Genomic DNA, 24122 nt, shown 5'->3' with positions numbered 1-24122 from the left:
GAGGAGCCGACCCGGCCCTGCTGTCCCCAAGGACTGGGGGGGGACACTGGGGGACAGTGAGGGGCACTGGGGAGACATTGGGGAGCACTGGAGGTAACTGGGGATAACTGGGGGGCACTGGGGGAGGCACGGGAGAACGGTGGGGGACATTGGGGGGCACTGGGGTCCAGCAGGGGACACCCCCTGGGGCAGCCCCAGGACACCGGGGGACACCAGGAGGTTACTGGGAGAGCACTGGGGGCACATTGGGGGATACTGGGGATAACTGGGGGGCACTGGGGTCCAGCAGGGGACACCCCCTGGGGCAGCCCCAGGACACCGGGGGACTCCAGGAGGTTACTGGGAGAGCACTGGGGGCACATTGGGGGACACTGGGGGGCACTGGGGATAACTGGGGGGCACTGGGGGGCACCCCCTGGGGCAGTGACACGGGCACAGGGTGCGCAGCACTCGCGGGGGGGGGCGCAGGGTGACCTCGTGTCCCCTCCCCCCCCGCGTGTCCCCCCCCCCCGTGTCCCCCCCGCCGTGGCTGCCGGCGCGGGTGGGGATTTATGGGTGCAATTAAGCGCCATTTCGTTAATTGCTCGCGGCTGCCAGGGGGGGATTGGGGACACGCGGGGGCGGGGGGGTCTCGCCCCCATGTCCGCCCATCCCCCTGAGGGGACCTGCGGCACCCGCGGGGTCACGGGACACCCACGGCACCCGCGGGGACCCCGTGGAGACCCCACAGAACCCAGGCGGAGCCCCCAGAGCACCCACAGCACCAACGGGAACCCGCAAGCACCCCACAGCAGCCACGGGGGCCCCACAGCAGCCACGGGGGCCCCACAGCACCCACAGCGACCCCACAGAACCCACGACACCTACGGGGACCCCAGAGCACCCACGAGGACCCCACGAGACCCCCTCGTGGACGCCCCAGAACTCAGGAGACCCCAGAGCACCCACGGACATCCGGAGCATCCACAGAGACGCCCCTGCGCTCACGACCCTACAGCGCCCACGGAGACCCCACAGCACCCGCGGGCACCCACAGGGACCCCACGGCACCCAGGGGGACCCCAGAGAATCCACAGGAACCCCCAGAGCATCCACAGCACCACGGGGAGCCGCAGGGGCTCCACAGAACCCGTGGCACCCACGGGGGACCCCACAGCACCCACAGAACCCGTGGCACCCACGGGGGATCCCACAGCACCCACAGGGACCCCACGGCACCCGTGGCACCCACGGCACCCGCGGGGATCCCACGGGGACCCCACAGCACCCACAGAACCCGTGGCACCCACGGGGGACTGCACTGCACCCACGGGGACCCCACAGCACCCACAGGGACCCCACAGTACCCACAGGGATCCCACTGTACCCATAAGAGCCCGGAGCACCCACGGCACCCACGGGGACCCCACAGCACCCACAGAACCCGTGGCACTCACAGGGGACCCCACAGCACCCACGGGGACCCCACAGCACCCACGGGGACCCCACTGTACCCATAAGAGCCCGGAGCACCCACGGCACCCACGGGGACCCCACAGCACCCACGGGGACCCCACTGTACCCATAAGAGCCCAGAACACCCACGGCACCCACGGGGACCCCACAGCACCCACGGGGACCCCACTGTACCCATAAGAGCCCGGAGCACCCACGGCACCCACGGGGACCCCACAGCACCCACGGGGACCCCACTGTACCCATAAGAGCCCGGAGCACCCACGAGACGCCCACGGCGTCAGTGGGGACACGCAGCAGCCACGACCCCCCCCGGCACCCACGGGTGCCCCCCCGCGCTCCCATCGTCCCCGTGTCCCCCCCGTGTCCCCCCCGTGTCCCCACCCGCGGGATAAGAGGGGCCGCGGGGCCGCTCCCACCCACCCGCGATGGCGGCCCCGGGGGGGACGGAGCCCGAGCGCGCGGCGGTGAGGGGGGGGCGGGGGGGGCACCGAGGGACCCCCGGGGGGCACCGAGGGGTGCGGGGCACCCGTGGGTGGGGTTTTGGGGGTCCCCTGGACAGCGGGACCCCACGCTTGGGGGTCATGGGGGGCGGTCCAAGAGCCCGGGGGTCCCAGTGAGGGGGGCAAAGGGGAGGCCCCAGTTTGGGGGGGCCCCGGCTGAGGGGGAAGGGGGGGGCGGGGTGTCTCTGCTTCGGGGGGTCCGCGGTAGAAGTGGGGGTGTCACCATTTCTGGGGGGGTCCCCAGAGCGGGGAGGGTCCCTGTTAACGGGGTGTCCCCGCGGGGGGTCCCTCCCAGGGGATCGGGGGGGGGTCCCGGTTCGAGAGCGGCGCGGGGTCCGCCGCACACGGGGGTCCTCGAGCAGGAGGGGGGGTCCCTGTTTCGGGGGGTCCCCGGCCGAAGGGGGGGTTCCCCCGGAGCAGGAGGGGTCCTTGACGCGGTGTCCCCGCAGGGGGGGTCCCCGGCCGAGGGGGGGTCCCCGGCAGAGGGGGGGTCCCCAGAACAGGAGGGGTTCTTCTCGCTGCTGAGCTCCGTGCAGGGCGCCCGCATGGACGAACAGCGCTGCATCCTGGGGGGGGGCACGGGTGAGGGGGCACCGGGGGGCACCGGGGGGGCACGGGTGAGGGGACACGGGGGAAAGGGGGGTACGGGGGGATCACTCGGGGGGGGGGGACACGAGCGACGGGTGGCACGGGGGGAAGGGGGACACGAGTTTGGGGACCCGGGGTGGGGGCAGGGCTTCGGTGGGTGCTGGGGGTGACTCGGGGGTCCCCGGGAAGGCGGAGGGGGGGCCGTGGGTGCTGGGGGGTGTCCATGGGTGCTGGGGGGTCCGTGGGTGACTCGGGGGTCCAAGGGCAGGCAGAGAGGGGGGCGTGGGTGCTGGGGGGTGTCCGTGGGTGACTGGGGGTCCCCGGCAGGAGGTGGGGGGTGGGGGGGTGTCCATGGGTGCTGGGGGGTCCGTGGGTGACTCGGGGGTCCGAGGGCAGGCGGAGGGGGGGCCGTGGGTGCCGGGGGTCCGTGGGTGACTGGGGGTCCCCGGCAGGAGGTGGGGGGTGGGGGGGTGTCCATGGGTGCTCGGGGGTCCGTGGGTGACTCGGGGGTCCGAGGGTAGGCAGAGGGGGGGCTGTGGGTGCCGGGGGTCCGTGGGTGACTCGGGGGTCCCTGGCAGGAGGTGGGGGGGGGTGTCCATGGGTGCTGGGGGGTCCGTGGGTGACTCGGGGGCCCCGGCAGGAGGTGGGGGTTGGGGGGGGGGGGGTCCGTGGGTGACTCGGGGGTCCCGGCAGGTGGGGACGGGGAGCCGCCCCCCCCCGAGCTGGCGTCGCTGCTGGACATGGTGGCGAGCTCGCAGGGCCGCAGGATGGACGAGCAGCGGCTGCCGGTGCCCAGACTGCCCGGCTTCGGCACGGGGGGGGCGCAGGTGGGCACGGGGGGGGGCGCAGGGGGACGGGGGGGGCCACAGGTATGGGGGGGATGGGGCACAGGGGTGGGGGCTCAGGCTGGGTGGGGGCAAGGGGGGCACAGGGGGGGCACGCAGGGTGAGGGACCCGCTGGGGTCTCTGGGGGGGGGGGGCGGCCACGGTGGGACAGCCAGGGAGGGCACTCGGGGGTGGGGGGACCTGGGGGACCCCCCCCAGGGGACCCCCGTGAGTGCCCCTCCCCCATCTCCCCACAGGACTGAGCCCCCGGAGCCCCCAGGAGCCACGGACCCCCCCCACCCTCCCCCCACCGCGTCACCCCCGTCCCCTCCCCCCATCTGTGTCCCCCCCCAACCCCAATAAACCCCCCCGAGCACTTGGGGCCTGTGACACCCGTGGGGCCTTGGGGGGGCACTGGGGGGACAAGGCACCCGTCACTGGGGGTGGCACCAGGCGGATGGGTGACACTGGGGGACAGAGGACATCGCGGGGGGTGGCACCAAGGGACACCCACAGCACTCGGGTGACATTGAGGGACACAGGACACCCGTGAGGGTGGCACCAGGGGACACTGAGGGTGCACAGGAGCCCCAGGTGGCACTGGGGGACAGCTCTGCCACCCCTGGTGACACCCTGGGGATGCCCCCCTGGGCAGTGCCAGCGCCGTTTATTGGGGACAGGGACACATCCAGGGGTGCCACGTGTGCCCTCGGGGCTGGGCAGCAGCAGGTACAGACACAAGTCCCACACGCGTCCCTCACGTGTCCCACACGTGTCCCCACGGCACCAGCCAGTGCAGGGACACGGGGACGGCCACGTGGCCCCGCTGCCACCCGTGGCGGTGCCATCAGGTGAGGGCACGTGGTGTCCCTTGTGCCACGGACGAGGCGTGGCCCCCGTGCCACCAACAGGGTCACAGCGTCGATGGCAGCGGCCGCTGCCACGTGTCCCCTCTGCCACCGATGTCGTCACCGACGGGATGCGGCCGCGTGTCCCCTCTGCCACCGACTCAGCCACCGTGATGGCACCAGGCCGTGCCCACGGTGACGGGAGGCAGCCACGTGTCCCCTCTGTGGCCAGCGCGGCCCTGGCAGCGGCGTCACCGCGAGCCCACGGTCACGGGACGCTGCCACGCGGCTCCCGCGTCACCGCCGTGCCCACGGTGCCGGTGTCACGGTGCAGCCACGGCGAGCAGCCACGCGTCCCCTCTGTCACTGCGGTGTCCCCTCTGTCACTGCGGTGTCCCTTCTGTCACTACGGCGTCACCTCTGCCACTGCAGTGTCCTCTCTGACAACCATGTGTCCCCTCTGGCACTGTGGTGTCCCCTCTGCCAGCGCCGTGCCCCGCGGGGTGCCCGTGTGTCCCTGTCCCCTCACGCCTGTGTCCCCTTCCCCTCCCGCAGCCGCTGCTTCAGCTCAGCCATGGCCCGGCGCTGTGGGGACACCGAGAGGGGACAGGGTCAGGGACAGCATCAGGGACATGGGACACCGACAGCGGACAGGGGACACCAAGAGGGGACAGGGTCAGGGACAGGGGACACTGACAAGGGACAGGGATAGGGGACACCAACAGGGGATGGGGACAGGGTCAAGGACAGGGTCAGAGGACACCGACAAGGGACAGGGTCAGGGACAGGGGACACCGACAAGGGACAGGGTCAGGGACAGGAGACAGGGATAGGGGACAGGGTCAGGGGACACCAACAGGGTCAGGGACAGGGGATGGGGTCAGGGGACAGCGACAAGTGACAGGATCAGGGACAGGGTCAGGGACAGGAAACAGGGTTAGGGACAGGGGACACCAAGAGGGGACAGGGACAGGGGACAGGGATGGGGACAGGGGACAGGGGACGGGGTCAGGGGTCAGGGACAGGGGTCAAGGACAGGGTCAGGGACATGGGAACATGGGGACAAGGGTCAGGAACACCGACAGGGTCAGGGACAGGGTCAGGGACATGGGGACATGGTTCAGGGACACCGACAGGGGACAGGGACATGGGGACAACGGTCAGGGACAGGAACAGGAAACAGGGTCAGGGACAGGGTTCAGGGACACGAAGCAGGAACAGGGGACGAGGAGCAGGGTCAGGGACACGGGAAACGGAGTCAGGGAACACAGACACGGGATCAGGGGACAGCAGGGACATGAGGGGACACCAGGTGGTACCAAGAGTGTCCCTTGGGTGTCCTCTCTGTCCCCCCCAGGGCAGCAGGGGACAGCAGGGGGACACTGGGGACACCGGGAAGAGACTCTGGGGACACCGGGGGATCTTGGGGACACCGTGGGGATCCCGTGGGGAGCCCTGGGGGGTGTTGGGGACACCCAGGGGGAATCTGGGGACACGTTGGCAATATCAGGGGGGTAGGGACACTGGGGGTGTCACTGGAGACATTGGGGACACTGGGAAGGGACTGGGGGGACACGGAGAGGGACATTGGGGACACGTTGGGGACACTGTGGGACAGCAGGGACAGTGAGGACACCCCGGGGACACCACGGGGACAGTCGGGGCCTCACCCGTTCGGGATTGTCCGGCGGGAAAATCTCCCTCTGGAAAGAGAGCGGGTGAAGGGGGAGGGCACCCAGGGGGACATCGAGGTGTCCCCAGGGGTGCCCTCCCCCCATCCCCTCCCCCACCTTGCGGTCGATCACGTGGCGCTGGAAGAACTCGGCCTGGTTGGAGACCCAGAACACCCCGACCGGGAAGGACAGGTACACCAGCATCTGCCAGAGAGCCACCCGTGCCACCTCCTGTGCCACCTCTGTCACCCGTGTCACCTCCTCTGCCACCTGTGCCACCTCCTGTGTCACCCCTGTCACCTCCTGTGCCACCTGTGCCACCCCTGTCACACCCAGAACACCCCGACCGGGAAGGACAGGTACACCAGCATCTGCCACAGAGCCACCCGTGCCACCTCCTGTGCCACCTGTGTCACCTATGCCGCCTCCTGTGCCACCTCTATCACCTCCTGTGCCACCTCTGTCACCCATGTCACCTGCTGTGCCACCTCTGTTACCTGTGCCACCTCTGTCACCTCCTGTGCCACCTGTACCACCCCTGTCACACCCAGAACACCCCGACCGGGAAGGACAGGTACACCAGCATCTGCCACAGAGCCGCCCATGGCACCTCCTGTGCCACCTGTGTCACCACTGTCACCTCCTGTGCTACCTCTGCCACCTCCCGTGTCACCTGCGTCACCTCCTGTGCCACCTCCTATGTCCCCCCCGTGCCACCCCCAGTGCCCCGACAGGGAGGCCCAGCCACAGGAACGTCGCTGTCGGTGTCACCTCCCGTGCCCGGTCACCCCTGGGGTCCCCCCCCCCCGTCCCTGGTCCCTGCGTGTCCCCCCCGTCCCTGCGTGTCCCCTGTGTCCCCCCGTGTCCCCTGTGTCCCCCCGTGTCCCCTGGGCTTCCCGCCCTCTTTGTCCCCGGCCCGATCGCCCCCCCGGGCTGTGACCCCCCCCCAACTGCCCCCCGTGACCCCCCCACTGCCCCCGCCCCCGTTATCGCCCCCGTTATCACCCCCCGTGACCCCGCCCCCGTAATCGCCCCCCCGTGACCCCCCCACTGCCCCTGCCCCCGTTATCGCCCCCCCGTGACCCCCGCCCCCGTTATCGCCCCCGCTATCGCCCCCCGTGACCCCCCCACTGCCCCCCGAGCTACCCCCAATTGCCCCCGGCCCCGTGACCCCCCCGTTATCGCCCCCCGTGACCCTGGTCCTGTTATCGCTCCCCGCCCCCGTTATCGCCCCCCGTGCCTCCCGCCCCCGTTATCGCCCCCCGTGCCCCCCCCGTTATCGCCCCCCTGTGCCCCCCCGTTATCGCCCCCCGTGCCCCTCTGTGCCCCCCCCGTTATCGCTCCCCGTGCCCCTCTGTGCCCCCCCCGTTATCGCCCCCCCGTGCCCCCCTGTGCCCCCCCCCGTGCCCCCCCCCCCGTTATCGCTCCCCCCGCACCCTCAGGATCTCCAGCTTCACCCCCATGGCTCCTCCCGGGCCCCTTCGCTTCCGTCTCTCCCAGCCCCGCAACACCACGGCCGCCCATTGGCCGCCCGTCCAGCACCCCCGCAGCCTATTGGCTACGGGCGGAGGGGAGGGGGCGGGGCGAAGGCCGGATGGGCCAATGAGAGCGGAGCAGGGGCAGGACGGAAGAGGGTCTGGAGCGGCGCCGGAAGTGAGGGCAGAGCGCCGGAAGTGAGGGCGGGGAAATGGCAGCAGCCGAGGCCGAGATGGCGGAGCGGGAGGAGCCGCCGGGAGCGGCGCCGGGAGCGGGGCTCGGCCTGGAGCAGGAGCCGGAGCCGGGACCTGGAGCAGTGGCGGAACCGGAGCTCGGGGCGGGGTCGGGAGCGGAGCCGGGAGCGGGGCCCGGCGCGGTGGCGGATCCCGGAGCGGTGGCGGATCCCGGAGCGGTGGCGGATCCCGGAGCGGGGCCGGGCCCGGAACGGCCCGAGCTGTGCTTTGTGAGCGCGGGGCCGCGTCCCCTCCTTTCCCCAGCCCTGGCCCTGTCCTCGTGTCCCTGTCCTCGGCCGTAGGGCCCGTCCCTGTTCTCATTTCCCGTTCCTTGTCCCCAGCCCCCATTCACGAGCCCCGGGCTCCTGTCCCCGTCCCTCTTTCGTCGCTGGCCCCGTCCCTGTCCCCATCGCTGTCCCTTGCCGTCCCCATGGCCCCATCCCTGTCCCCCTTCCCGTGTCCCCGTCCCGCGGCTCATTTGGTGGCCCTGTCCCCATCCCTGTCCCCACCTCCCCGTTCCCTTTGCTGACCCTTTATCCTCAGGGGCCTCAGGAGGAAGTGCCCCGTCCGCCGTGTCCCCTGTGCCCTTGTCCCCAGGAGGACCAGGAGGGGCTGTCCTGTCCCTGAGGTGTCCCCTGAGCTGTCCCTGTGCGTGTCCCCTGTCCCCTCAGGAGCACAGGCAGGAGCTGTCCCTGCATGTGTCCTGTGTCCCCTGAGGTGTCCCCTGTCCCTGAGCTGTCCCTGTGTGCATTCTCTGTCCCTGTGTATGTCCCCTGAGGTGTCCTCTGTCCCGTGAGCTGTCCCTGTGCATGTCCCCTGTCCCCTGAGGTGTCCCCTGTCCCCTGAGCTGTCCCTGTGTGCATTCTCTGTCCCTGTCTATGTCCCCTGAGGTGTCCCCTGTCCCCTGAGGTGTCCCCTGAGCTTTCCCTGAGGTGTCCCCTGTCCCGTGAGCTGTCCCTGTGCATGTCCCCTGTCCCTGATGTGTCCCCTGTCCATGTGCATGTCACTTGTCCCTGATGTATCTCCTGTCCCTGAGCTGTCCCCTGACGTGTCCCCTGTCCCTGAGCTGTCCCCTGTCCCTGAGGTGTGCCCTGTCCCCGATGTGCCCCCTGTCCCCGATGTGCCCCCTGTCCCTGATGTGTGCCCTGTCCCTGAGCTGTCCCCTGATGTGCCCTCTGTCCCTGACGTGTCCCCTGTCCCCGATGTGCTCCCTGACGTGCCCCCTGTCCCTGACGTGTCCCCTGTCCCCGATGTGCTCCCTGACGTGCCCCCTGTCCCTGACGTGCCCCCTGTCCCCCGATGTGCCCCCTGTCCCTGACATGCCCCCTGTCCCTGACGTGCCCCCTGTCCCTGACATGCCCCCTGTCCCTGACGTGTCCCCTGTCCCTGATGTGTGCCCTGTCCCTGAGCTGTCCCCTGACGTGCCCCTGTCCCTGACGTGCCCCCTGTCCCTGATGTGCCCCCTGTCCCTGATGTGTGCCCTGTCCCTGATGTGTGCCCTGTCCCTGAGCTGTCCCCTGACGTGCCCCCTGTCCCTGACGTGCCCCCTGTCCCCGATGTGCCCCCTGTCCCCGATGTGCCCTCTGTCCCTGACGTGCCCCCTGTCCCTGATGTGTGCCCTGTCCCCGTGTGTCCCCAGGAGGACGAGGAGGTGCAGCACGAGGAGGAGCTGCTCAGGAACCCCTTCTCGGTGCGGGGCTGGCTCCGTTACGCCCAGGCCCGGCAGCGCGGGCCCCGGCCCCGCCTCAACCAGATCTACGAGAGGGCCCTGAGGGAGCTGCCCGGCAGGTACGGGCACCTGGGGGCACCTGGGGGGAACGTGGGGTACACCTGGGCATACCTGGGGGCACTTGGGGACAGCGGGGGGCACCTGGGCACACCTGGGGCACACCTGGGCACACCTGGGAGCAGCTGGGGCACACCTGGGGGGCACGTGGGGTACACCTGGCCACACCTGGACACAACTGGGGGCACCACAGGTGCACCTGGAAGGCACAGGGACCTTTGGGCGCTCACCTGGGCACGCTTGGGGGACACCTAGAACACACCTGGGGGACACTTGGGCACACTTGGGGGGCACAGGGGCACCTCAGTGCCTTTGTGTGGGCAGAGGGGTGGCGGGGACCCGCTGTGTCCCCTCGGGGCTGGCAGGGACGGTCTGGGTCCTGTCAGGGTGACAGCAGGTGGCAAGGGTGGCCCAGGTGATGGTGGCACATGTGGCAGGGCATCAAGGGTGGCTCATGTGGTAGGCGTGGCCCTGGTGGCGGGGGTGGCACAGGTGACACAGGGGACAGGGGTGGCACAGGGCACAGGGTGCTGGGTGGCCCGGTGATGGCAGTGGCACAGGTGGCTCAGGTGACAGGGGTGGCACAGGTGACAGGGGTGGCACAGGTGGCAGGGGTGGCACGGGTGGCCCAGGTGACGGGGTGACTCTGGTGATGGGGGTGGCCCAGGTGGCAGGGGGTGACTCTGGTGACGGGGCTGGCACAGGTGACAAGGGTGGCACAGGTGACAGGTGCTGGGTGGCCCCGGTGATGGCAGTGGCACAGGTGACGGGTGGCACAGGTGGCAGGTGCTGGGTGGCCCAGGTGGCGGAGTGACTCCAGTGACGGAGGTGGCACAGGTGGCAGGGGTAGCACAGAGGACAGGGTGCTGGGTGTCCCCAGTGATGGCAGTGGCTCAGGTGACACAGGTGGCAGGGGTGGCACAGGTGACAGGTGCTGGGCGGCCCAGGTGGCACAGGTGACAGGGGGTGACTCTGGTGATGGGGGCGGCTCAGGTGACACAGATGGCACAGGGAACAGGGTGCCAGGTGTACCCAGTGACGGCAGTGGCACAGGTGGCTCAGGTGCCAGGGGTGACACAGGTGCCAGGGGTGGCACAGGTGACGGGGTGACACAGGTGACAGGGGTGTCCCCGGTGGCAGGGTGCTGGGTGTCCCTGGTGATGGCAATGGCACAGGTGGCTCAGGTGGCAGGTATGGCACGGATGACAGGGTGCCGGGTGGCCCAGGTGGCACAGGTGACAGGGGGTGACTCTGGTGATGGGGGTGGCACAGGGGACAGGGTGCTGGGTGTCCCTGGTGATGGCAGTGGCTCAGGTGACACAGGTGGCCCAGGTGGCAGGGGGTGAGTCTGATGATGGGGGTGGCACAGGGTACAGGGGTGGCACAGGGGACAGGGTGCTGGGTGGCCCAGGTGGCCCAGGTGGCAGGGAGTGACTCCGGTTACGGGGGTGGCACAGGTGACAGGGTGCTGGGTGGCCCAGGTGATGACAGTGGCACAGGTGACAGGGGTGGCACAGGTGGCAGGTGCCAGGGGTGGCACAGGTGACAGGGGTGACACAGGTGACAGGGGTGGCACAGGTGACAGGGTGCTGGGTGGCCCAGGTGGCAGTGGCACAGGAGGCTCAGGTGGCAGGGGTGGCACAGGTGACAGGTGCTGGGCGGCCCAGGTGGCACAGGTGACAGGGGGTGACTCTGGTGATGGGGGCGGCTCAGGTGACACGGATGGCACAGGGAACAGGGTGCCGGGTGTACCCAGTGATGGCAGTGGCACAGGTGGCTCAGGTGCCAGGGGTGACACAGGTGCCAGGGGTGGCACAGGTGACGGGGTGACACAGGTGACAGGGGTGTCCCCGGTGGCAGGGTTCTGGGTGTCCCTGGTGATGGCAATGGCACAGGTGGCTCAGGTGGCAGGTATGGCACGGATGACAGGGTGCCGGGTGGCCCAGGTGGCACAGGTGACAGGGGGTGACTCTGGTGATGGGGGTGGCACAGGGGACAGGGTGCTGGGTGTCCCTGGTGATGGCAGTGGCTCAGGTGACATAGGTGGCCCAGGTGGCAGGGGGTGAGTCTGATGATGGGGGTGGCACAGGGGACAGGGGTGGCACAGGGGACAGGGTGCCGGGTGTACCCAGTGACGGCAGTGGCACAGGTGGCTCAGGTGACAGGGGTGGCACAGGGGACAGGGTGCTGGGTGTCCCCGGTGATGACAGTGGCACAGGTGACGGGGTGGCACAGGTGGCAGGTGCCAGGGGTGGCACAGGTGACGGGGTGACACAGGTGACAGGGGTGGCACAGGTGACAGGGTGCTGGGTGTCCCTGGTGATGGCAATGGCACAGGTGGCTCAGGTGGCAGGCATGGCACGGATGACAGGGTGCCGGGTGGTCCAGGTGGCACAGGTGACAGGGGGTGACTCTGGTGATGGGGGTGGCACAGGTGACACAGGTGGCACAGGGGACAGGGTGCTGGGTGTCCCTGGTGATGGCAGTGGCTCAGGTGACACAGGTGGCCCAGGTGGCAGGGGGTGAGTCTGATGATGGGGGTGGCACAGGGTACAGGGGTGGCACAGGGGACAGGGTGCTGGGTGGCCCAGGTGGCCCAGGTGGCAGGGAGTGACTCCGGTTACGGGGGTGGCACAGGTGACAGGGTGCTGGGTGGCCCAGGTGGCAGTGGCACAGGAGGCTCAGGTGGCAGGGGTGGCACAGGTGACAGGGTGCTGGGTGGCCCGGGTGGCACAGGTGACAGGGGGTGACTCTGGTGATGGGGGTGGCTCAGGTGACACAGGTGGCACAGGGAACAGGGTGCCGGGTGTACCCAGTGACGGCAGTGGCACAGGTGGCTCAGGTGACAGGGGTGGCACAGGGGACAGGGTGCTGGGTGTCCCCGGTGATGGCAGTGGCTCAGGTGACACAGGTGGCCCAGGTGCCAGGTGCTGGGTGGCCCAGGTGGCAGGGGTGTCCCCGGTGCCAGGCTGGCCCCGGTGACAGGGGTGTCCCCGTCCCAGTTACAAGCTGTGGTACCAGTACCTGCGGCAGCGCCGGGCACAGGTCAAAGGGCGCTGCCCCTCGGACCCCGCCTTCGAGGAGGCCAACGCCGTCCACGAGAGAGCCCTGGTGTTCATGCACAAGGTCAGGGGACACCGAGGGGACACGGGGGGGACACGGGGGGCAGGGACAGGGGGACACGGGGGGGATACAGGGGGGCAGGGACAGGGGGACATGGAGGGGATGGGGGACACGGGGGGGACACAGGGGGACAGGGACAGGGGGACACGGGGGGGGGATACAGGGGGGCAGGGAGAGCGGGACATGGAGGGGACAGGGGGGACATGGGGGTGTAGGGACGTGGGGGACACACGGGGGGGACAAGGGGGTGTAGGGACATGGGGACACGGGGGGGACACGGGGGTGCAGGGACGGGGGACACAGAGGGGACACGGGGGTGCAGGGACGGGGACACGGGGGGGACACGGGGGTGCAGGGACAGGGGGACACAGAGGGGACACGGGGGTGCAGGGACGGGGGGACACGGGGGGGACACGGGGGGGCAGGGATAGGGGAACATGGAGGGGACAAGGGGGTGCAGGGACAGGGGAACATGGAGGGGACATAGGGGTGCAGGGACGGGGACACAGAGGGGACAAGGGGGTGCAGGGACAGGGGGACATGGAGGGGACACGGGGGTGCAGGGACAGGGGGACACGGAGAGCACAAGAGGGTGCAGGAACAGGGGGCACACGGGAGGGACAAGGGGGGGCAGGGATAGGGGAACATGGAGGGGACAAGGGGGTGCAGGGACAGGGGGACATGGAGGGGACATGGGGGTGCAGGGACGGGGACATGGAGGGGACAAGGGTGTGCAGGGATGGGGACACAGAGGGGACAAGGGGGTGCAGGGACAGGGGGACACAGAGGGGACAAGGGGCAGGGCAGGACACAGGGAGCACCAGGCAGATGTGGGACAGGAGGCGTGGGGGTAAGGGAGAGACATGGGGGGGACATGGAGGTGCAGGGACAGGGGGACACAGAGGGGACAAGGGGGTGCAGGGTCAGGGGGACACAGAGGGGACAAGGGGGTGCAGGGTCAGGGGGACAAGGGGTGGGGCGGGACAGAGGGAGCACCAGGCGGATGTGGGACAGGAGGCGTGGGGGAAAGGGAGGAACACGGAGGGGACACGGGGCGTGGGGGGCACGGGGAGGGCGAGGTGTGGCACGGGGTTTGGGGACACGGGGACGCCCCCGGTGCCCCCTCACGCCCCTGCCCCGCAGATGCCGCGGATCTGGCTGGATTACTGCCAGTTCCTGGCGGAGCAGGGCCGCATCACGCGCACGCGCCGCACCTTCGACCGGGCGCTGCGGGCACTGCCCATCACCCAGCACCGGCGCCTGTGGCCGCAGTACCTGAGCTTCGTCCGGAAACACCCCCTGCCCGAGACCGCCGTGCGCGTCTTCCGCCGCTTCCTCAAGGTACGGCCGGCCGGGGATGGCCGGGGACACCTGGGGACATCTGGGGACACCTGGGGACAGGGACACGCACCTGGGGACAGCTGGGGACATCTGGGGACACCTGGGGACAGGGACACACACCTGGGGACAGCTGGGGACACCTGGGGGCAGGGACACGCACCTGGGGACAGCTGGGGACACCTGGGGACAGCTGGGGACAGGGACACGCACCTGGGGGCAGGGACACACACCTGGGGACAGCCGGGGACAGCTGGGGACAGCCAGGGACAGCTGGGGACAGGGACACGTACCTGGGGACAGCTGGGGACAGCTGGGGATATCTGGGAACAGGGACACACATCTGGGGACAGCTGGGGACATCTGGGGACACCTGGGGACAGGAACACACACCTGGGGACAGCTGGGGACACCTGGGGGCAGGGACACGCACCTGGGGACAGCTGGGGACACCTGGGGACAGGGACATGCACCTGGGGGCAGGGACACACACCTGGGGACAGCCAGGGACACCTGGGGACAGCTGGGGACAGGGACACGTACCTGGGGACAGCTGGGGACACCTGGGGACAGCTGGGGACAGGGACACACATCTGGGGACAGCTGGGGACATATGGGGACATCTGGGGACAGGGACACGCACCTGGGGACAGCCGGGGACAGCTGGGGACATCTGGGGACATCTGGGGACAGGGACACACAGCCGGGGACACCTGGGGACAGCTGGGGACAGGCATGCGCACCTGGGGACAGCCGGGGACACCTGGGGACAGGGACACGCACCTGGGGACAGCCGGGGACACCTGGGGACAGCTGGGGACATCTGGGGACAGGGACACACATCTGGGGACAGGGACACGCACCTGGGGACACCTGGGGACACCTGGGGACAGGGACACGCACCTGGGGACAGCTGGGGACAGCTGGGGATATCTGGGAACAGGGACACACATCTGGGGACAGCTGGGGACATCTGGGGACACCTGGGGACAGGAACACACACCTGGGGACAGCTGGGGACACCTGGGGGCAGGGACATGCACCTGGGGGCAGGGACACACACCTGGGGACAGCCAGGGACACCTGGGGACAGCTGGGGACAGGGACACGTACCTGGGGACAGCTGGGGACACCTGGGGACACCTGGGGACAGGGACACACATCTGGGGACAGCTGGGGACATCTGGGGACACCTGGGGACAGGGACACACACCTGGGGACAGGGACACACACCTGGGGACAGCTGGGGTCATATGGGGACAGCTGGGGACAGGGACACACACCTGGGGACAGCTGGGGACATATGGGGACAGCTGGGGACAGGGACACACACCTGGGGACAGGGACACACACCCGGGGACAGCCAGGGACAGCTGGGGATACCTGGGGTCAGGGACACACACCTGGGGACAGCCGGGGACAGCTGGGGACATCTGGGGACACCTGGGGACAGGGACACGCACCTGGGGGCAGGGACACACAGCCAGGGATACCTGGGGATACACACCTGGGGATACCTGGGGACAGGGACGCACACCTGGGGGCACCCGGGGACTCCTGGGGACAGGAACGCACAGCTGGGGACACACACAGACCCCTGGGGACACACACACACCCTTGGGGACACCTGGGGACAGGGACACACCTGGGGACGGGGACAGGACACACCTGGGGATGGGGGCACATCTGGGGATGGGGGCACACCTGGGGATGGGGGCACACCTGGAGGATCGCCCTGTGGCTGTGGCACACGTGGCAGTGTCACCCTGGGGCGAGGACACACGGCAGCACGGGGGGCTCAGCTGGCAGCGTCACCTCGGGGCGATGGCTGGACACTCGGTCGTTGAGGTGGCCCTGAGGTGGCTCTGAGGTGATGCTGAGGTGGCACTGAGTGAGGTGTCACCAAGGTGGCACTGAGGTGGCCCTGCGGTGGCACTGAGGTGGCGCTGCTGTCCCCAGCTGTGCCTCAAAGAGGTTCAGCAGTACGTGGGGGGTTCAGGTGCCGCTGAAGTGGCACCGAGGTGGCCCTGAGGTGGCACTGAGGTGACACTGAGGTGGCTCTCAGGTGGCACTCAGTGAGGTGGCACTGAGGTGGCCCTGCTGTCCCCAGCTGTGCCCTGAGGAGGCCGAGTAGCATGTGGGGGATTGAGGTGGCACTGAGTGAGGTGGCACTGAGTGAGGTGGCACTGAGGTGACACTGAGGTGGCTCTGAGGCGGCCCTGTGGTGACACTGAGGTGGCACTGAGGTGGCACTGAGTGAGGTGGCACTGAGGTGACTCTGAGGTGGCATTGAGTGAGGTGGCACTGCGGTGGCACTGAGTGAGGTGGCACTGAGGTGGCCCTGCGGTGGCACTGAGTGAGGTGGCACTGAGGTGGCGCTGCTGTCCCCAGCTGTGCCCCGAGGAGGCCGAGCAGTACGTGGGGGGTTCAGGTAGGACTGAGGTGGCTCTGAGGTGGCACTGAGTGAGGTGGCACTGAGGTGAGTCTGAGGTGGCATTGAGTGAGGTGGCACTGAGATGGCGCTGCTGTCCCCAGCTGTGCCCCGAGGAGGCCGAGCAGTACGTGGGGGGTTCAGGGGGCCCTGAGGTGGCTCTGAGGTGGCTCTGAGGTGGCGCTGCGGTGGCACTGAGTGAGGTGGCATTGAGGTGGCACTGAGTGAGGTGGCTCTGAGGTGGCACTGAGGTGGCACTGAGGTGGCTCTGAGGTGGCCCTGCTATCCCCAGCTGTGCCCCGAGGAGGCCGAGCAGTACGTGGGGGGTTCAGGTGGCCCTGAGGTGGCTCTGAGGTGGCTCTGAGGTGGCACTGAGGTGGCCCTGCTGTCCCCAGCTGTGCCCCGAGGAGGCCGAGCAGTACGTGGCCTACCTGCGCTCCGTGGGCCGCCTGGACGAGGCCGCGCAGGTCCTGGCCCGGCTGGTGAACGACGAGCGCTTCGTGTCCCGGGAGGGCAAATCCAACTACCAGGTGGGCACGGGGGGCGGGGGGACACCTGGGGGGACACCGTGGGGGGCACAGGGCACCTGGGGAGGCACCTGGAAGGGATTGGGAGGCAACACGGGGCACGGGGGGGCCTCTGGACAGCTGGGGGGGAGCTGGGGGTCACCTGTGGGGTGGGGAGGGGTTGGGGGATCCTGGGTGTCGCTCAGGGCTGGGGGGTCCCTGGGTGGTTCTGGGGGGGTCCCAGAGGGTGTTTGGGGTCTCAGTGAGGTTTTGGGGGTTCTGGGAGTTCTGACCCAGCCCTGTGTCCCCCCCCCCAGCTGTGACAGGAGCTCTGTGAGCTGCTGTGCCAGCACCCTGGGGTGGTTTTGGGGTCTCTGACACCTCCCTTCCCCTATCCCGGGCTGTGGCAGGAGCTGGGGGCTCTCAGGGTGGTTTTGGGGTGGTTTTGGGGTCTCTGACAGCCCTGTTTCCCCAGCTGTGGCAGGAGCTGGGGGCTCTCAGGGTGGTTTTGGGGTGGTTTTGGGGTCTCTGACAGCCCTGTTTCCCCAGCTGTGGCAGGAGCTGTGCGAGCTGCTGTCCCAGCACCCTGGGGTGGTTTTGGGGTGGTTTTGGGGTGGTTTTGGGGTCTCTGACAGCCCTGTTTCCCCAGCTGTGGCAGGAGCTGTGCGAGCTGCTATCCCAGCACCCTGGGGTGGTTTTGGGGTGGTTTTGGGGTCTCTGACAGCCCTGTTTCCCCAGCTGTGGCAGGAGCTGTGCGAGCTGCTGTCCCAGCACCCCGACCGCGTGCGCTCGCTGGACGCCGGGGGCATCATCCGGGGCGGCCTCACGCGCTTCACGGACCAGCGCGGGCGGCTCTGGGGGGCACTGGCCGACTGCTACGTGCGCTGCGGCCACCTCGAGAAGGTGACACCCCCTGCTGTCCCCGTGCCACCCCTGGGACAGACTGACACCCCTGGGGACAGACTGCACCCATAGAGACAGACTGACAGCCTGGGGACAGAGCGACACCCATAGGAACAGAGTGAGAGCCTGGGGACAGAGTGACACCCCTGGGGACAGACTGCACCCATAGGGACAGACTGACAGCCTGGGGACAGAGTGACACCCCTGGGACAGAGTGACACCCATAGGGACAGCGTGAGAGCCTGGGGACAGAGTGACACCCATAGGGACAGACTGCACCCATAGGGACAGACTGACAGCCTGGGGACAGAGTGACACCCATAGGGACAGAGTGACACTCCTGGGGACAGAGTGACACCCCTGGGACAGAGTGACACCCCTGGGGACAGACTGCACCCATAGGGACAGACTGACAGCCTGGGGACAGAGTGACACCCCTGGGACAGGCTGACACCCATAGGGACAGAGTGACACCCCTGGGACAGAGTGACGCCCATAGGGACAGAGTGACACTCCTGGGGACAGGCTGACATCCCTGGGACAGAGTGACACCCCTGGGATAGAATGACACCCATGGGACAGAGTGACATCCATACGGACAGAGTGACGCTGCCTGTCCCTGGTTGGCACCCCTGGGGACAGAGTGACACCCATGGGACAGACTGACACCCCTGGGTCAGACTGACACCCTTGGGGACAGAGTGACGCTCCCTGTCCCTGGCTGGCACCCCTGGGACAGACTGACAGCCTTGGGGACAGAGTGACACCCCTGGGACAGACTGACACCCCTGGAACAGGCTGCCACGCTGTCCCCAGCTGCCATCCCGGTCCCTGTCACCCCGCAGAGCCACCACAGCCCCGTTCCTGTCCCCAAAGCCCCCCAGGCCACCCCCAGCCCCTCCTTGGGCCACCACGGCTCCGGTCCCCAACCCCCCAGGCCATGACAGCTCCGGTGCCAACGTTGTGTCCCCTTCCCCAGGGCCACCACAGTCCCCATCCCCTGGCCACCCCAGGGCCATCCCCACCCCGCTTCCCTGGCCCCGTGCCTGTCTCTGTCCCTCGTGTCCCCAGCACCGTCCCTCTCCCGGCAGTTTCCCATGTCCCCTGTGCTGTCCTGTGCTCTGTGCTGGCTCCTGTCGCCGTGCCCAGTGTCACCAATGCTGTCCTCTCTGTCACCATCCCCTCTGTCACCATCCCCCGTGTCACCGGTGCTGTCCCCTGTGTCACCGGTGCCGTCCCGTGTGACCATCCCCTGTGTCACCGTCCCGTGTCACCAGCACTGTCTTCGTGTCACCGGCACTGCCCCCTGTGTCACCGTCCCCTGTGTCACCGTCCCCTGTGTCACCGTCCCGTGTCACCAGCACTGTCCTCGTGTCACCGGCACTGTCCCCTCACCCCGTGTCCATCTGCTCGTGCACATCCCTGTGCCCGGTGCTGTTCCTATTTCCTGTTTGCTTTGCCTGTCCCTTTCTCTGTCCCCAGTGCCGTCCTTGTCACCCATCCTTGTCACCCATCCTTGTCACCCGTCCTTGTCACCCAGCGGTGTTTCTGCATCCTCAGCACTGTCCCTGTGCCTGGTCTGTGTCACCCTTGTCCCTGTCCCCATCCCATTGTCCCTAGGCCTGGGATATGTACAAGGAGGCCGTGCAGACCGGGATGATCCTGATCCCAATCCCAATCCCAATCCCGTTGTCCCCAGGCCCGGGATGTGTACGAGGAGGCCGTGCAGACTGGGATGATCCTGATCCCAATCCCAATCCCGCTGTCCCCAGGCCCGGGATGTGTACGAGGGGGCCATGCAGACCGGGATGATCCCAATCCCAATCCCGCTGTCCCCAGGCCCGGGATGTGTATGAGGAGGCCGTGCAGACCGGGATGATCCCGATCCCAATCCCAATCCCGATCCCGTTGTCCCCAGGCCCGGGATGTGGACGAGGAGGCCGTGCAGACTGGGATGATCCTGATCCCAATCCCAATCCCGCTGTCCCCAGGCCCGGGATGTGTACGAGGGGGCCGTGCAGACCGGGATGATCCCAATCCCAATCCCAATCCCGATCCCGTTGTCCCCAGGCCCGGGATGTGTACGAGGAGGCCGTGCAGACCGTGATGACCGTGCGGGATTTCACGCAGGTGTTCGACAGCTACGCCCGCTTCGAGGAGAGCGTCATCGGGGCCCTGCTGGACACGCAGGCCCAGCTGGGACGGGGCCAGGACGGTGGGTGGGGGCACCCCGAACCTGGGGAGCACCAGGGGCACCCCAGAAGGGCAGGTGGGGGGCAAGGAGAGCGTTACTGGGGACACCCTGGCACAGCTGGGTCATGGGCAGGAGGGGGGGACACCCTGGAGTGTGTGGGGCAGACACCCTGGAATGGGGGGGACACCCTGGTGTAAGGGGGGAGGACACTCTGGAATGGAGGGGGAACACCCTGGAGTGGGGGGGACACCCTGGAGTGAGGGGGGGGACACACCCTGGAATGGAGGGGGGACACCCTGGAGTGGGAGGGACACCCTGGAATGGGGGGGACACCCTGGAATGGAGGGACACCCTGGAGTGAGGGGGGGGACACCCTGGAATGGAGGGACACTCTGGAGTGAGAGGGGGGCACACCCTGGAATGGGGGGGACACCCTGGAGTGAGAGGGGGGCACACCCTGGAATGAGGGGGGACACCCTGGAATGCGGGGGCACCCTGGAATGGAGGGACACCCTGGAGTGGGGTGGGGACACCCTGGAATGGGGGGGACACCCTGGAATGGGGGGAAGGGACACCCTGGAGTGGGGGGGGGGGACACCCTGGAATGGAGGGGACACCCTGGGGTGAGGGGGGGGACACCCTGGAATGGGGGGGACACCCTGGGGTGAGGGGGGGGACACCCTGGAGTGGGGGGGACACCCTGGAGTGAGAGGGGAGCACACCCTGGAATGGGGGGGGGACACCCTGGAATGGGGGGAGGGACACCCTGGAACAGAGGGACACCCTGGAATGGGGGGAACACCCTGGAGTGAGGGGGGGGACACCCTGGAGTGGGGGGGGACACCCTGGAATGCGGGGAAGGGACACCCTGGAGTAGGGAGGCACCCTGGAGTGTGTTGGGGGACACCTTGGAGTGAGAGGGGGGGACACCCTGGAGTGGGGGGCACACCCTGGAGTGAGAGGGGGGCACACCCTGGAATGGGGGGGACACCCTGGAATGGGGGGAAGGGACACCCTGGAATGGGGGGAGGGGACACCCTGGAATAGGGAGGCACCCTGGAGTGTGTTGGGGGACATCCTGGAGTGATGGGGGGGGACACCCTGGAATAGAGGGACACCCTGGAGTGGGGGGAGGGACACCCTGGAATGGGGGGGGACATCCTGGAATGGGGGGGACACCCTGGAGTGAGAGGGGGGCACACCCTGGAATAGGGGGCACACCCTGGAATGGGGGGGGGGGCACCCTGGAATGTGTGAGGGACACCTGGAATGTATGGAAGGGACACCCTGGAGTGGGGGGGACACCCTGGAATGCAGGGGCACCCTGGAATGAGGGGGACACCCCAAAATAGAGGGGGGCTGAGTGAGGCCATCCCAGAGGAGCAGGTGGGGGAGCTGGGATGGTCTAGGGGGAAGGGCACCCCGAAAGTAGGGAGGCACCCCAAAAGTAGGGAGGCACCTCAAAACGGCTCTCAGGCGGCCCTGGCTCGGTTTGGCCCCAAAACCCTGAGCGTATCCCCCAAATCCAGAGCATTTCGGGGTGCCCAGGGGGTCCCGCCTCAGTGTCCCCTCCAGAAGGGGGATTTTGGGGTGCTGCGGGGTCCCACCTCAGGGGGCTCCTCCAGGAGGGGCAGTTTGGGGGGTCCCTCCCCAGTTTCCCCATCCTGGGGGGGGGCCTGGTCACCTGGACTGGCCCCAGCCCCCCACTGGGGGTCCCTGGCCCCAGCCCCACCCCCAGGGGTGCCCAGTGCCCGCGTGTCCCTGTCACCCTGTCCCCAGCACGAGGGTGCCCAGGGGTCCTGAACCTGCCCCGTGTCCCCTGGTGTCCCCCCATGTCCTCTGACCCCTGTGACCCCCCCATGTCCCCTGGTGTCCCCCTGTGTCCCCACCCCGGTGACCCCTGTGTCCCCTGACCCCTGTGACCCCCCCCGTGTCCCCTGTGTCCCCTGATGTCCCCTGACCCCTGTGACCCCCTGGTGTCCCCCTGTGTCCCCCTGGCCCCTGTGTCCCCCCATGTCCCCTGGTGTCCCCTGTGTCCCCTGATCCCTGTGACCCCCCCCCGTGTCCCCTGGTGTCCCCACCCCCGTGACCCCCCCCGATCCCCATGCATCCTCCTGTGTCCCCCCTGGCCTCTCCCGTGTCCCCTGACTCCTGTGACCCCCCCATGTCCCCTGATGTCCCCTGATGTCCCCTGACCCCCCCCGTGTCCCCTGATGTCCCCTGATGTCCCCTGACCCCCGTAATTCCCCTGGTGTCCCCTGACCCCTGTGTCCCCCCTGTGTCCCCTGGTGTCCCCCTGTGTCCCCTGACCCCTGTGACCCCCCGTGTCCCTTGATGTCCCCTGGTGTCCCCTGACCCCCCCAACCCCTGTGACCCCCTGGTGTCCCCCTGTGTCCCCCTGGCCCCTGTCACCCCTGTGTCCCCCCGTGTCCCCTGATCCCTGTGACCCCCCCCCGTGTCCCCTGGTGTCCCCACCCCCGTGACCCCCCCCGATCCCCCTGCATCCTCCTGTGTCCCCCCTGGCTTCTCCCGTGTCCCCTGACTCCTGTGACCCCCCCATGTCCCCTGATGTCCCTGATGTCCCCTGACCCCCGTAATTCCCCTGGTGTCCCCTGACCCCCCTGACCCCTGTGACCCCCCTGTGTCCCCTGGTGTCCCCCTGTGTCCCCTGACCCCTGTGACCCCCCGTGTCCCTTGATGTCCCCTGATGTCCCCTGGTGTCCCCTGACCCCCCCAACCCCTGTGACCCCCTGGTGTCCCCCTGTGTCCCCCTGGCCCCTGTGACCCCCGTGTCCCCCCGTGTCCCCTGGTGTCCCCTGACCCCTGTGACCCCCCCCCCCCCCGTGTCCCCTGGTGTCCCCACCCCCGTGACCCCCCCGATCCCCATGCATCCTCCTGTGTCCCCCCTGGCCTCTCCCGTGTCCCCTGACTCCTGTGACCCCCCCATGTCCCCTGATGTCCCCTGATGTCCCCTGACCCCCCCCGTGTCCCCTGATGTCCCCTGATGTCCCCTGACCCCCGTAATTCCCCTGGTGTCCCCTGACCCCTGTGTCCCCCCTGTGTCCCCTGGTGTCCCCCTGTGTCCCCTGACCCCTGTGACCCCCCGTGTCCCTTGATGTCCCCTGGTGTCCCCTGACCCCCCCAACCCCTGTGACCCCCTGGTGTCCCCCTGTGTCCCCCTGGCCCCTGTCACCCCTGTGTCCCCCCGTGTCCCCTGATCCCTGTGACCCCCCCCCGTGTCCCCTGGTGTCCCCACCCCCGTGACCCCCCCCGATCCCCCTGCATCCTCCTGTGTCCCCCCTGGCTTCTCCCGTGTCCCCTGACTCCTGTGACCCCCCCATGTCCCCTGATGTCCCTGATGTCCCCTGACCCCCGTAATTCCCCTGGTGTCCCCTGACCCCCCTGACCCCTGTGACCCCCCTGTGTCCCCTGGTGTCCCCCTGTGTCCCCTGACCCCTGTGACCCCCCGTGTCCCTTGATGTCCCCTGATGTCCCCTGGTGTCCCCTGACCCCCCCAACCCCTGTGACCCCCTGGTGTCCCCCTGTGTCCCCCTGGCCCCTGTGACCCCCGTGTCCCCCCGTGTCCCCTGGTGTCCCCTGTGTCCCCTGATCCCTGTGACCCCCCCCCATGTCCCCTGATGTCCCCGATGTCCCCTGACCCCCGTAATTCCCCTGATGTCCCCTGACCCCCGTAATTCCCCTGGTGTCCCCTGACCCCTGTGACCCCTCTGTGTCCCCTGGTGTCCCCCTGTGTCCCCTGATCCCTGTGACCCCCCCCATGTCCCCTGATGTCCCCGATGTCCCCTGACCCCCGTAATTCCCCTGGTGTCCCCTGACCCCCCGACCCCTGTGACCCCTCTGTGTCCCCTGGTGTCCCCCTGTGTCCCCTGACCCCTGTGACCCCCCGTGTCCCTTGATGTCCCTTGATGTCCCCTGGTGTCCCCTGACCCCCTGAACCCCTGTGATCCCCCGTGTCCCCTAATGTCCCCTGGCCCCTGTGACCCCCCGTGTCCCCTGACCCCGTGACCCCTTGTGTCCCCTGATGTCCCCTGATGCCCCCTGACCCCTGTGACCCCCCTGTGTCCCCTAGTGTCCCCTGACGCCCCTGACCCGTGTGTCCCCCATATCCCCTGGTGTCCCCTGATGTCCTCTGACCCCCCTGACCCCTTATGTCCCCTGATGTCCCCTGACCCCCCCTTGTCCCCTGTGACCCCCCGATGTCCCCTGACCCCCGTGTCCC

The 24122-nt window shown here is 68.8% G+C and overlaps 3 protein-coding genes across 3 annotated transcripts in view; 2 read left to right on the top strand and 1 right to left on the bottom strand.

Moving 5' to 3' along the window:
- Nucleotides 1-1883: 1883 nt before the first annotated feature.
- On the top strand, nt 1884-3634 carry PCP2 (Purkinje cell protein 2). Its single transcript, XM_068997870.1, has 4 exons — nt 1884-1922; nt 2408-2540; nt 3240-3373; nt 3629-3634. Exons 1-4 carry the CDS (start codon nt 1884-1886, stop codon nt 3632-3634), a joined length of 312 nt encoding a protein of 103 aa, XP_068853971.1.
- Nucleotides 3635-3895: 261 nt separating this feature from the next.
- Nucleotides 3896-7376, bottom strand: PET100 (PET100 cytochrome c oxidase chaperone). The gene is made up of 4 exons (XM_068997885.1): nt 7329-7376; nt 6010-6096; nt 5890-5922; nt 3896-4804 (listed from the first exon to the last, which is right to left on the bottom strand). The coding sequence occupies exons 1-4, from the start codon at nt 7353-7355 to the stop codon at nt 4745-4747; spliced, it is 207 nt and encodes a 68-aa protein (XP_068853986.1). The 5' UTR covers nt 7356-7376; the 3' UTR covers nt 3896-4744.
- A 197-nt stretch (nt 7377-7573) lies between these two features.
- The window catches only part of XAB2 (XPA binding protein 2), a 29322-nt gene continuing 12773 nt past the window's right edge, over nt 7574-24122 (top strand). Inside the window, exons 1-7 of the mRNA XM_068997991.1 lie at nt 7574-7831; nt 9241-9389; nt 12390-12513; nt 13654-13851; nt 16675-16809; nt 17524-17688; nt 19759-19903. Coding sequence (XP_068854092.1) covers nt 7580-7831; nt 9241-9389; nt 12390-12513; nt 13654-13851; nt 16675-16809; nt 17524-17688; nt 19759-19903 — 1168 coding nt within the window. The 5' untranslated portion in view covers nt 7574-7579. The remainder of the gene's footprint in view (nt 7832-9240; nt 9390-12389; nt 12514-13653; nt 13852-16674; nt 16810-17523; nt 17689-19758; nt 19904-24122) is intronic.

The sequence above is a fragment of the Aphelocoma coerulescens genome, chromosome 30 (assembly GCF_041296385.1).
Source record: "Aphelocoma coerulescens isolate FSJ_1873_10779 chromosome 30, UR_Acoe_1.0, whole genome shotgun sequence".
In the NCBI taxonomy this organism is placed as follows: Eukaryota; Metazoa; Chordata; class Aves; order Passeriformes; family Corvidae; genus Aphelocoma; species Aphelocoma coerulescens.
The sequence above is the reverse complement of the archived record's forward strand: the minus strand, read 5'-3'. Positions and strand labels throughout refer to the sequence as shown.

What these genes read in the sequence shown, in the direction of transcription:
- PET100 (XM_068997885.1), bottom strand. Translation starts at nt 7,355, where the DNA reads ATGGGGGTGAAGCTGGAGATCCTGAGG. An exon ending in TGAAGCTGGAGATCCTGAGG is followed by an intron (nt 6,097 to 7,328) that starts GTGCGGGGGGAG and finishes GCTCTCTGGCAG; the next exon opens with ATGCTGGTGTACCTGTCCTT. An exon ending in CGCCGGACAATCCCGAACGG is followed by an intron (nt 4,805 to 5,889) that starts GTGAGGCCCCGA and finishes GTGTCCCCACAG; the next exon opens with CGCCGGGCCATGGCTGAGCT.
- PCP2 (XM_068997870.1), top strand. Translation starts at nt 1,884, where the DNA reads ATGGCGGCCCCGGGGGGGACGGAGCCCGAGCGCGCGGCG. An exon ending in CGGAGCCCGAGCGCGCGGCG is followed by an intron (nt 1,923 to 2,407) that starts GTGAGGGGGGGG and finishes GTGTCCCCGCAG; the next exon opens with GGGGGGTCCCCGGCCGAGGG. An exon ending in CATCCTGGGGGGGGGCACGG is followed by an intron (nt 2,541 to 3,239) that starts GTGAGGGGGCAC and finishes GGGTCCCGGCAG; the next exon opens with GTGGGGACGGGGAGCCGCCC.